This window comes from Mirounga angustirostris, unplaced genomic scaffold (assembly GCF_029215605.1).
Source record: "Mirounga angustirostris isolate CCGP_5_RB_7025 unplaced genomic scaffold, mMirAng1.0.hap1 SCAF_14, whole genome shotgun sequence".
NCBI classification, from domain to species: domain Eukaryota; kingdom Metazoa; phylum Chordata; class Mammalia; order Carnivora; family Phocidae; genus Mirounga; species Mirounga angustirostris.
Window position 1 is genome coordinate 95,257,380 of NW_026991722.1, and position 12,134 is coordinate 95,269,513.

The 12,134-nt window shown below is 46.7% G+C and overlaps 1 protein-coding gene across 1 annotated transcript in view; it reads right to left on the bottom strand.

Annotated features, from left to right (window-relative positions):
- Nucleotides 1-332: 332 nt before the first annotated feature.
- LOC135362488 (proline-rich protein 36-like) overlaps nucleotides 333-12,134 on the bottom strand; it is a 51,053-nt gene continuing 39,251 nt past the window's right edge. The window contains exons 9-10 of the mRNA XM_064577718.1: nucleotides 965-2,090; nucleotides 333-474 (exon numbers count right to left, since the gene is read on the bottom strand). Coding sequence (XP_064433788.1) covers nucleotides 333-474; nucleotides 965-2,090 — 1,268 coding nt within the window. The remainder of the gene's footprint in view (nucleotides 475-964; nucleotides 2,091-12,134) is intronic.

A 12,134-nucleotide genomic window follows, 5' to 3' on the forward strand; every position in this document is an offset into this window, starting at 1 on the left:
CGGTGGGTGGCAGAAGGCAGGTGGCGGCGGCAGGCAGAGGTAAGCGGCAGCAGGGGGCGGTAGTGGCAGACGGCAGTGGTAGTACTGACTGGTGGCGGCAGCAGGCAGGCGGTGGCAGGCGGCGGTTGCAGCACTGGTGGGCAGTGGCGGCAGGCAGCGGCAGGCAGGCGGTGGCAGGCGGTGGCAGGCGGCAGCGGGCAGCATCAGAGGGGGCAGCTGTGGCAGCACCAGCGGGTGAAGTCTGCGGCTGCATCGGCTGCAGGGGCGGCAAGGGCTGCAGGGGCGCTAGCTTTGGGCAGCCCCGGGTCATTGGGCGGCGGTGTGTGAAAGCCTCAGCAGCAGGTGCCATTGGCTTCAGCCGGAGTCACCGACGGGGGAGGCAGGCGCCGCGATAGGGGCGGGGTCAGCAGCAGGAGGGTAGCGGCGGCAGAGTGAGTCAGCGTGGGGAGGGGCGCCGGAAGCGCCGGCGGGCATCTGTGAGTTACGCGGCGGCGTCAGCGGCGTCAGCAGTACTGTTGGCGTCAGTCGGCTTCCGCGTTGGGCAGCAGCGGAAGCTCCGGGCAGCAGAGGCAGCAGCAGGAGTATCAGCAGCGGGCGGCGGCAGAGGTAGGTGCCGGGTTAGTGGGGTCAGTATGTGGCAGCGGGAGGCGGTGGAGGCAGTGGAGGCAGGGGGCGGCAGTAAGCGGTGGGGGCAGGGAGGCAGGTAGCGGCAGGCAAGGGTGGTGGGCGGCAGCAGGCAGGGTTGGCAGACAGGCGCCGGCGGTAGGCGATTGCAGGCGGCGGCAGGAAGCGGTGGCAGGCTGTGGTAAGCAACGGCAGGCAGGCAGGCGGCCGCGGCAAGCAGGCAAGGGCGGCGGGCGGTGGAAGGAGGTAGCAGGCGGCGGCGGCGGCAGGGGGCGGGGGCAGGCAGGCTGCGGCAGGCAGGTGACAGACAGTTGCAGGCAGGCTGCAGCACTGGGGGTACGCAGTAGCTGCAGGTGGCAACAGGTGGTGGCGGCAGGAAGCGGCGGCGGGCAGGTGGTGGGGGCAGGTGCCGGCGGCTTGCAGGCCACGGCCAGAGGCAGGCAGGGGGCCGCGGCGACAAGAGGTAGCAGGCGGCGGTGGCGGCAGGGGGCGGGGGCGGGCAGGCTGCGGCAGGCAGGTGGCAGACAGTTGCAGACAGGCTGCAGCACTGGGGGTACGCAGTAGCCGCAGGTGGCAACAGGCAGTGGCGACAGGCAGGGGCGGCGGGCAGGTGGTGGGGGCAGGTAGTGGCGGCCGGCAGGCCCCGGCTAGGGGCAGGCAGGCGGCGGCATCGGCAAGAGGTGGCAGACGGGGGCAGGCAGTGGTAAGCGGCGGGAGGAAGCGGCGGCAGGTGGCAGAGCCAGGCAGCAGCGTTCGGTAGACGGCAGCGATAGGCGTGTGGTGGCCGTGGGCTGGCGTGGCGGGTAATGGTACGTGGCAGCAGGCGGTGGTAGGCGGCGGTGGTAGGTAAGAAGCAGCAGGCCGTGGCGGGCTGCAGGCCCCAGGGCCCAGGCAGGAAGCGGCGGCTGATAATCGCAGCCAGTCATAAGCGGTGGCAGAAAGCGGCGGCAGGTGGGGGCAGGTGGCAGGGGGAGGCGGGCCACAGTGGGGGCAGGCAGTTTGGGAAGTAGGCGGCAGTGGCCGCAGGCAGCGGAGGCAAGCGGGCTGCAGGGAGCAGCGGCAGCAGTTGGCGGCGGTAGGTTGGCAGCGTTGGCAGGCACCGTCGAGTTTAGGCAGCGGAGGCTGGTGGCAGCAGAGGAGGTGGCAGGTGGCGGGCTGCAGGTGGCGGCGGTAGAGAGCGGTAAATGGCAGCAGGGGGTGCGGGCAGGCAGGCGGAGGCAAGGGGATGCAGGCAAGGGTGGCAGGCGGCAGTGGAAGGAAGCGGTGGCGGGCAGGTAGCTGGGGCGGTAGGCAGCGGTAACTGGCAGCAGCTGGCGGGGGCAGCGGCCCGGTGGTGGTATGGGCAGGGTCAGCGCTGGGCAGCCAGCGCCAGCAAGCAGCAGGCGGCAGAGGGCGGCAGCGTGGGCCAGCCATGTCGGCGGTCAGCAGCAGCGTCTGCGATGGGCAGCGGGTGTCAGTGGCGGAAGCTGGGGGCAGTGGCGGTAGCTGGGGGCTGTGGCGGTATGGCTGGGAGCAGAGAGAGCCAGGGGCAGCGGTGTCCTTGGAACCCTAGCATGCTGCGGTTCCGAGGAAGAGGTGCCCCTCAGCCTGGTATCTGCAGGGCACACAGGGGGCCACCCAGGACCCAGAGGCTGAGCCTGAGGCGGCGTGCCAAGTCCTGCTTCCTCCCATTGGGGAGGCCAGTTGAGTTCGGCCTCTGCCCTGGGCCTGAGCTTCAGTCTCTCCATCTGTAAAGTGGGCAGAACAGCAAAACCTTAGGGTTATGGTGCAGATTTGACGTAGGTAATGGGTTTCCTCTAGACTGGTTCAGAGTACAGGTTGTCATTCCTCTTATTCCACTTCCAGCTGTGTGACTTTGAGCAAGATAGGTAATCACCAGGCCTCAGAATTCTCATCTGAGAGATGGGTCTGCAAAGAGGACCTATATAGGCTTGTTTTGGGGATTTAGTGAAGTAGTACACAGAACCCATTTCCAAAATCAATGTAAATCATGGTTCCTGGCTCGAGATAAGTGCAGTACGAGTCTTTGGGATGAATATCACAGAAGTATTAGTTATTGTTATTGCTAGCACCGGGGAAGGAACACCGTGATTGCCATCCTCATGATTATCATCGTGAGTTAATTGAGGAGCTGCTCTGTGCCTGGCGCTGGCTAAGCATTCTACACCCTTTATCAGTTTGCACTTCTCCATGGGCTAGGATCCTGATAGGCCTCTGAGTCTTAGAGACGCAGATAATGCTTGGAACCAGATTTCAATCCCTTGTCTTTGCAGCTCCAAAACCTGTGCTTCCAACCTCTCCATGATTGGGGCGTATCCGAAACCCTCATGCCTCTCTGCTTGACTCTGCACCTTACAGCTTAGAATAGGGCCTAACACAGGGGAATACAGAGGGATAAGTATTCTCTATTTCTGTTACCGTCGTAGTCTTTATTCCCTCGCAGTGCTTTATGGGCACAGATGTAACGGCGTTGGTTAGTGATTCAGATCAAGAGCTGACAGACCATCCCAACTGAGAGAAATGAGACCCATTTTATGTGCTCCTCTCCCCCTAGAATGACGGTCAAGAGACAGTGATGACTCAGAGGTTGCCAGTGAGTTAAAGAAGTTGGCTGCCCAGCCGCAAGAGCCTGAGTAGACAGCAGCGGCGACCTTTGGTAGCATCTCAAAAGACACCTACACGATGGAACATGCCCAGGGATTTGGAAAACCGGTAAGGCACTTTCCATACACCCTGCCTTGTTCTTCCTCAACTTCTTCAGTATCTCCCAGGAACTCCCTGCTTCTTCCTGTCATTTGAATATAGTGACCTTTTTTTTTTTCTTTAAAGATTTTATTTATTTATTTGAGACAGAGAGAATGAGAGACAGAGAGCATGAGAGGGAGGAGGGTCAGAGGGAGAAGCAGACTCCGTGCCCAGCAGGGAGTCCGATGCGGGACTCGATCCCGGGACTCCAGGATCATGACCTGAGCCGAAGGCAGTCCCTTAACCAACTGAGCCACCCAGGCGCCCCTGAATATAATGACCTTTACTTCTTCCTTTCCAATTTGGATGTATTTTATTTCTTTATTTTTCTTGTGTAATTGCTCTGGCTGGGATTTCCAGTAGTATAATTGACCGTTGTCCATCGTCGTTTTGAATTGTGTGGTCCACTTAATACATTTTTTATTCAGTAAATACAGGCATTGCTTGTAAAGGTATTGTCCTTTTGAATTTTTTTTTCTTTTAAAATGATTATTTATATTCTCCTTACTTAACATACAGTGCAATATTGGTTTCAGGAGAATTCCGTGATTCATGACTTGCTTACAACCCCTACTACTCATCATAACAGTGCCCTCCTTAATCCCATCACCCAGCTAGACCATCCCCCAAACACCTCCCCTCTGTCAAATCTCTGTTTTCCAGCATCAAGAGTTTCTTACAGTTTGTTTCCCTCTCTGTTCTTTGTATTCCCCCTCCCATTTGTTGATCTGTTTTGTTTCTTAAATCCTTAGGAGTGAAATCACATGGTATTCGTCTTTCTCTGACTCACTTATTTTGCTTAGCATAATACACTCTAGCTTCATCAGGATTTTTTTTTTTAAAGAATTTATTTATTTCTTTTTCTTTTTTTTTAATTTTATTATGTTATGTTAGTCACCATACAATACATCATTACTTTTTGATGTAGTGAGCCACGGTCCATTGTTTTCGTATAACACCCAGTGCTCCATGCAGTACGTGCCCTCCTTAATACCCATCACTGGGCTCACCAATCCTCCCAACCCCCCTCTAAAACCCTGTGTGTTTCTCAGGTCCATAGTCTTTCATGGTTCATCTCTCATCCAATCCCCCCCCCCATTTTTCCCTTCCTTCTCCTAATGTCCTCCATGTTTTTCCTTACGTTCCACAAATTAGTGAAACCATGTGATAATTGACTTTCTCTGCTTGACTTACTTCACTTAGCATAATCTTCTCCAGTCCCATCCATGTTGATGTAAAAGGTGGGTATTCATCCTTTATGATGGCTGAGTAATATTCCAGTGTATATATGGACCACATCTTCTTTATCCATTCATCTGTTGAAGGGCATCTCGTCTCTTTCGACCGTTTGGCTATTGCGGACATTGCTGCTATGAACATTGGGGTGCAAATGGCCCTTCTTTTCACTACATCTGGGTCTTTGGGACAAATACCCAGTAGTGCAATTGCTGGGTCATAGGGTACCTCTATTTTTAAATTTTTGAGGAACCTCCACACTATTATTTTTTGACAGAGAGAGACACAGCAAGGGAGGGAACACAAGCAGGGGGAGTTGGAAAGGAAGAAGGAGGCTCCCCACAGTCTTTGGATCCAATGTGGGGCTCGATTCCAGGACCCTGGGATCATGACCTGAGCCGAAGGCAGACGCTTAATAACTGAGCCCCAAGCTCCATCAGGATTTTCTTAATCACACTCTTTTTCTCTAGCTTACTTTGTTGTAAGAATACAGTCTATAATACATATAACATTCAAAATATCTCTGAATCAAATCTTTGTGTTCCTGATAACTTTTGTGGTCAACAGTAGGATATTAGTAGTTCAGTTTTGGGTGACTCAAAAGTATTCTCAGATTTTCAACTGCACAGGGGTTGGCAACCCTAATCCCTGCATTGTTCAAGGGCCAACTGTATGTTGAATAGAAGTGGCGAGAGTGTGCATCCTTGTCTTGTTCCTGATCTTAGAGGAGAAGCTTTCGGCTTTCACTCTTGCATAGGACGTGGCTTCTCAGGTATGGCCTTTATTAGGTTGAGTTACATTCTCTGTATACTTGCTTTGTTGAGAGCTTTTATCAAAATGGGTGTTGCGTTTTGTCAGATGCTTTTTCTGCATTGGTGGAGAAGATCATAGGATTTTTACCCTTTGTTTTGTTAATGTGGCCTATTTCTTTGATTGATTTGTGGATGTTGAACCCCCCTTGCATCCCTGAAATAAATCTGACTTGTTCATACTTCTTCCTGTATTGTTGAATTTCGTTTGCTGTTATTTTGTTGAGGATTTTTATATCTATGTTCATCACAGATACGGGTCTGTAATTTTCTTTTCTTGTGGTATTTTGGTAGGGTTTGATAAGGGCAATGCTGGCCTCCTAAAAGGAGTTGAGAAGCATTCCTTCCTCTTGTATTTGTGGAAAAGTTTGAGAAGGATTGGTATTCATTTTTCTTTGAAAATTTGGTAGAATTCACCAGGAAACCATCTGGACTCCTGACTGTTGAGAGGTTTTTAATTACTCATTTTGTTTCCCTACTGGTAATTGGTCTGTTCAGAATTTGTGTCTTCATGATTCATTCGTGGAAGGTTGTGTGTTTCTTGGAATTTATCCTTTCCTTTTGGACGGTCAAACTTGTCGGGGTGTAATTGTTCACAGTAGTCTCTTATGAGCCTTTGTCTATGGTATCAATGGAAACATCTTTTTCATTTCTGATTATGTGTACTCATTCTTTTGTTTTTTACCTTGAGGCTAGCTGAAAATTTGTCAGCTTTTTTCTTTTCTTTCTTTCTTTTTTTTAAAGATTTTATTTATTTATTTGAGACAGCAAGAATGAGAGAGACAGAGAGCACATGAGAGGGCGGGAGGGTCAGAGGGAGAAGCAGGCTCCCTGCTGAGCAGGAAGCCCGATGCGGGACTCGATCCCGGGACTCCAGGATCATGACATGACCCGAAGGCAGTCACTTAACCAACTGAGCCACCCAGGCGCCCTCAGCTTTTTTCTTTTCAAAGAACCAGCTCTTTTGTTGATCTTTCTATTGCCTTCATAGTCTGTATTTGATTTATTTGTTTGAGATGTTACTTCCTTTCTTCTATTAAATTTGGGCTTCCGTGTTCTTTTTCTGGTTCCTTGAGGTGGAAAGTTAGGCCGCTTATTTGAGACGATTCTTGTTTCTTGATTTATGCCTGTATCACTATAAACTACCATCTTAGAACCACTGTTTTTTAATTTTTTTAAAAAATTTTTATTGTTATGTTAATCACCATACATCATTAGTTTTAGATGTAGTGTTCCATGATTCATTGTTTGTGCATAACACCCCGTGCTCCATTCAGAATGTGCCCTATTTAATACCCATCACCAGGCTAAACCATCCTCCCACCCCCCTCTCCTCTAGAACCCTCAGTTTGTTTTTCAGAGTCCATCATCTCTCATGGTTCATCTCCCCCTCCAATTTACCCCCCTTCATTCTTCCCCTCCTGATATCTTTTTCTTCTTTTTTTTTTTTTTTTGTTTCTTAACATATATTGAATTATTCGTTTCAGAGGTACAGATCTGAGATTCAACCGTCTTGCACAATTCCCAAGGTTTACCAGAGCACATACCCTCCCCAATGTCTATCCCCCAGTCATCCCATCCCACCCCCCACTCCAGCAACCCTCAGTTTGTTTCCTGAGATTAAGAATTCCTCATTATCAGTGAGGTCATTTGATACATGTCTTTCTCTGTTTGACTTATTTCGCTCAGCATAATGCCCTCCAATTCCATCCACCTCGTTGCTAATGGCAAGATCTCATTCCTTTTGATGGCTACATAATATTCCATTGTATATATATACCATTTCTTCCTTATCCATTTATCTGTCGATGGACATCTTGGCTCTATCCACAGTTTGGCTATTGTGGACATTGCTGCTATAAACATCGGGGTGCATGTACCCCTTCGGGTCCCTACATTTGTATCTTTGGGATAAATACCCAGCAGTGCAGTTGCTGGATCATATGATAGATCTATTTTCAACTTCTGGAGGAACCTCCATACTGTTTTCCAGAGTGGCTGCACCAGCTTGCATTTCCACCAACAGTGTAGGAGGGTTCCCCTTTCTCTGGATCCCTGCCAATATCTGTCCTTTCCTGACTTGTTAATTTTAGCCATTCTGACTGGTGTGAGGTGGTATCTCATTGAGGTTTTGATTTGGATTTCCCTGATGCCGAGCGATGTTGAGCACTTTTTCATGTGTCTGTTGGCCATTTGGATGTCTTCTTTGGAAAAATGTCTGTTCATGTCTTCTGCCCATTTCTTGATTGGATTCTTTGTTCTTTGGGTGTTGAGTTTGATAATTTTGGATACTAGCCCTTTATCTGATATGTCATTTGCAAATATCTTCTCCCGCTCTGTCGGTTGTCTTTTCGTTTTGTTGACTGTTTCTTTCGCTGTTCAAAAGCTTTCTATCTTGATGAAGACCCAATAGTTGATTTTTGCCCTCGCTTCCCTTGCCTTTGGCAATGTTTCTAGGAAGAAGTTGCTGAGGCTGAGGTCGAAGAGGTTGCTGCCTGTGTTCTCCTTTAGGATTTGGATGGACTCCTGTCTCTCATTGAGGTCTTTCAACCATTTGGAGTCTATTTTTGTGTGTGGTGTAAGGAAATGGTCCAATTTCATTCTTCTGCATGTGGCTGTCCAATTTTCCCAACACCATTTGTTGAAGAGACTGTCTTTTTGCCATTGGACATTCTTTCCTGCTTTGTCAAAGATGAGTTGACCATAGAGTTGAGGGTCTACTTCTGGGCTCTCTATTATGTTCCATTGATTGATGTGTCTGTTTTTGTGCCAGTACCATACTGTCTTGATGATGACAGCTTTGTAATAGAGCTGGAAGTCCGGAATTGTGATGCCGCCAGCTTTGCTTTTCTTTTTCAACATTCCTCTGGCTATTCGGGGTCTTTTCTGGTTCCATACAAATTTTAGGATGATTTGTTCCATTTCTTTGAGAAAAGTGGATGGTATTTTGGTGGGGATTGCATTGAATGTGTAGATTGCTCTAGGTAGCATTGACATCTTTACAATATTTGTTCTTCCAATCCATGAGCATGGAACGTTTTTCCATTTCTTTGTGTCTTCCTCAATTCCTTTCATGAGTATTTTATAGTTTTCTGAGTACAGATCCTTTGTCTCTTTGGTTAGATTTCTTCCTAGGTATCTTATGGTTTTGGGTGCATTTGTAAATGGGCTTGACTCCTTCATTTCTCTTTCTTCTGTCTTGTTGGTGTATAGGAATGCCACTGACTTCTGTGCATTGATTTTATATCCTGCGACTTAACTGAATTCCTGTATGAGTTCTAGCAGTTTTGGGGTGGAGTCTTTTGGGTTTTCCACATAAGGTATCATATCATCTGCAAAGAGTGAGAGTTTGACTTCTTCTTTGCCGATTTGGATGCCTTTGATTTCTTTTCGTTGTCTGATTGCTGTGTCTAGGACTTCGAATACTATGTTGAATAGCAGTCGTACTAGTGGATATCGCTGCCGCGTTCCTGACCTTAGGGAGAAAGCTCTCAGTTTTTCCCCATTGAGAATGATATTCGCTTTAGGTTTTTCATAGATGGCTTTTATGATACTGAAGTATGTACCCTCTATCCCTATACTCTGAAGAGTTTTGATCAAGAAAGGATGCTGTACTTTGTCAAATGCTTTTTCTGCATCTATTGAGAAGATCAAATGATTCTTGTTCTTTCTTTTGTTAATGTATTGTATCACGTTGATTGATTTGTGGATGGTGAACCAACCTTGCAGCCCAGGGATAAATCCCACTTGGTTGTGGTGAATAATCCTTTGAATGTACTGTTGGATCCTATTGGCTAGTAGTTTGGTGAGAATTTTTGCATCCTTGTTCATCAGGGATATTGGTCTGTAATTCTCCTTTTTGATGGGGTCTTTGTCTGGTTTTGGGATCAAGGTAATGGTGGCCTCATATAATGAGTTTGGAAGTTTTCCTTCCATTTCTATTTTTTGGAACAGTTTCAGAAGAATAGGTATTAATTCTTCTGGAAATGTTTGGTAGAGTTCCCGTGGGAAGCCATCTGGCCCTGGGCTTTTGTTTGTGGGGAGATTTTGATGACTGCTTCAATTTCCTTAGTGGTTATAGGTCTGTTCAGGTTTTCTATTTCATCCTGGTTCAGTTTTGGTAGTTGATACATCTCTAGGAATGCATCCATCTCTTCCAGGTTATCTAATTTGCTGCCATAGAGTTGCTCATGATATGTTCTTATACTTGTTTGTATTTCTTTGGTGTTGGTTGTGATATCTCCCCTTTCATTCATGATTTTATTTATTTGGGTCATTTCTCTTTTCTTTTTGATAAGTCTGGCCAGGGGTTTATCAATTTTGTTAATTCTTTCAAAGAACCAGCTCCTAGTTTCGTTGATCTTTTCTACTGTTCTTTTAGTTTCTATTTCATTGATTTCTGCTCTGATCTTTATTATGTCTCTTCTCTTGCTGGGCTTAGGTTTTATTTGCTGTTCTTTCTCCAGCTCCTTTAGGTGTAGGGTTAGGTTGTGTATTTGAGACCTTTCTTGTTTCTTTTTTTTTTATTAAGATTTTATTTATTTATTTGAGACAGAGAGAATGAGAGAGACAGTGAGCACATGAGAGGGCGCGAGGGTCAGAGGGAGAAGCAGGCTCCCTGCTGAGCAGGGAGCCCGATGCGGGACTCGATCCTGGGACTCCAGGATCATGACCTGAGCTGAAGGCAGTCGCTTAACCAACTGAGCCACTTTCTTGTTTCTTGAAAAAGGCTTGTATTGCTATGTAATTTCCTCTTAGGGCTGCCTTTGCTGCATCCCAATGATTTTGAATAGTTGTGTTTTCATTTTCATTGGTTTCCACGAATTTTTTAAAATCTTCTTTAATTTCCTGGTTGACCCACTCATTCTTTAGTAGGATGCTCTTTAGCTTCCATGTATTTGAGTTCTTTGCGACTTTCCTCTTGTGATTGAGTTCTAGTTTCAAAGCATTGTGGTCTGAAAATAGGCAGGGAATGATCCCAATCTTTTGGTACCGGTTGAGACCTGCTTTATGACCTAGGATGTGATCTATTCTGGAGAATGTTCCATGGGCACTAGAGAAGAATGTGTATTCCGTTGCTTTGGCATGGAATATTCTGAATATGTCTGTGAAGTCCCTTTTGTCCAGTGTGTCATTTAAAGGCTTTATTTCCTTGTTGGCTTTTGCTTAGATATTCTGTCCATTTTAGTGAGGGGGGTGTTAAAGTCCCCCACTATTATTGTATTGTTTTCGATGTGTTTCTTTGCTTTTGTTATTAATTGCCTTATATAATTGGCTGCTCCCATGTTAGGGGCATAGATATTTACAATTGTTAGATCTTCTTGTTGGATAGACCCTTTAAGTAGGATATAGTGTCCTTCCCTATTTCTTATTACAGTCTTTGGTTTAAAATCTAATTTGTCTGATATAAGGATTGCCACCCCAGCTTTCTTTTGGTGTCCATTAGTATGGTAAATGGTTTTCCACCCCCTCACTTTCAATCTGGGGGTGTCTTTGGGTCTAAAATGAGTCTCTTGCAGACACCATATCGATGGGTCTTGTTTTTTAATCCAATCTGATAGACTGTGTCTTTTGATTGGGGCATTGAGCCCATTTCCATTCAGGGTAACTATTGAAAGATAGGAATTTAGTGCCATTGTTATTGCCTGTAAGGTGACTGTTAGTGTATATTGTCTGTGTTCCTTTCTGGTCTATGGTGCTTTTAGGCTCTCTCTTTGCTTAGAGGACCCCTTTCAAGATTTCCTGTAGGGCTGGTTTTGTGTTTGCAAATTCCTTTAGTTTTTGTTTATCCTGGAAGCTTTTTCTCTCTCCTTCAATTTTCAATGACAGCCCAGCTGGATAGAGTATTCTTGGCTGCATATTTTTCTCATTTATTGCTCTGAATATATCCTGCCAGTCCTTTCTGGCCTGCCAGGTCTCTGTCGATAGGTCTGTTGCCAATCTAACGTTTCTGCCATTGTAGGTTACATATCTCTTCCCCCGAGCTGCTTTCAGGATTTTCTCTTTGTCTCTGAGACTCGTAAATTTTACTATTAGATGTTGGGTTGTAGACCTATTTTTATTGATTTTGAGAGGGGTTCTCTGTGCCTCCTGGATTTTGATGCCTGTTTCCTTCCTCAAATTAGGGAAGTTCTCTGGTGTAATTTGCTCCAGTATACCTTCTGCCCCTCTCTCTCTTTCTTCTTCTTCTGGGATCCCAATAATGCTAATGTTGTTTCGTCTTACGGTATCGCTTCTCTCGAATTCTGCCCTCGTGATCCAGTAGTAAATGAAACATTTAAAAACAAATATATTGAACTCCATGCCCAATGGGGCACTCAAAGTTGCAATCACAGGATCAAGAGTCCCAATGCTCCGCCGTCTAGGCCAGCCAAGTGCAGCATTCTTGGAACCCATTTTGCTGCATTCCATAAATTTTGCTATGTTGTATTCCATTTTCATTTGTCTCCAAGTATTTCTTGGTTTCTCTTGTGGTTTGCTCACAGACCCACTAGTTATTCAGTAGCATGTTGTTTAATCTGCATGTTTGTGAAATTCCAGTTTTCTTCTTGTAATTGATTTCTCATTCCATACCACTGTGGTTGGAAAAGATGCTTGATTTGATTTCAGTCATCATTTTGGAAAATTCTAGGCTTCTTGAATTTATGGACTTGTGTGGCATAACATATGGTCTAGCTTGGAGAATGTTCTATGTGCACTTGAGAGGAGTGTATCCCATGT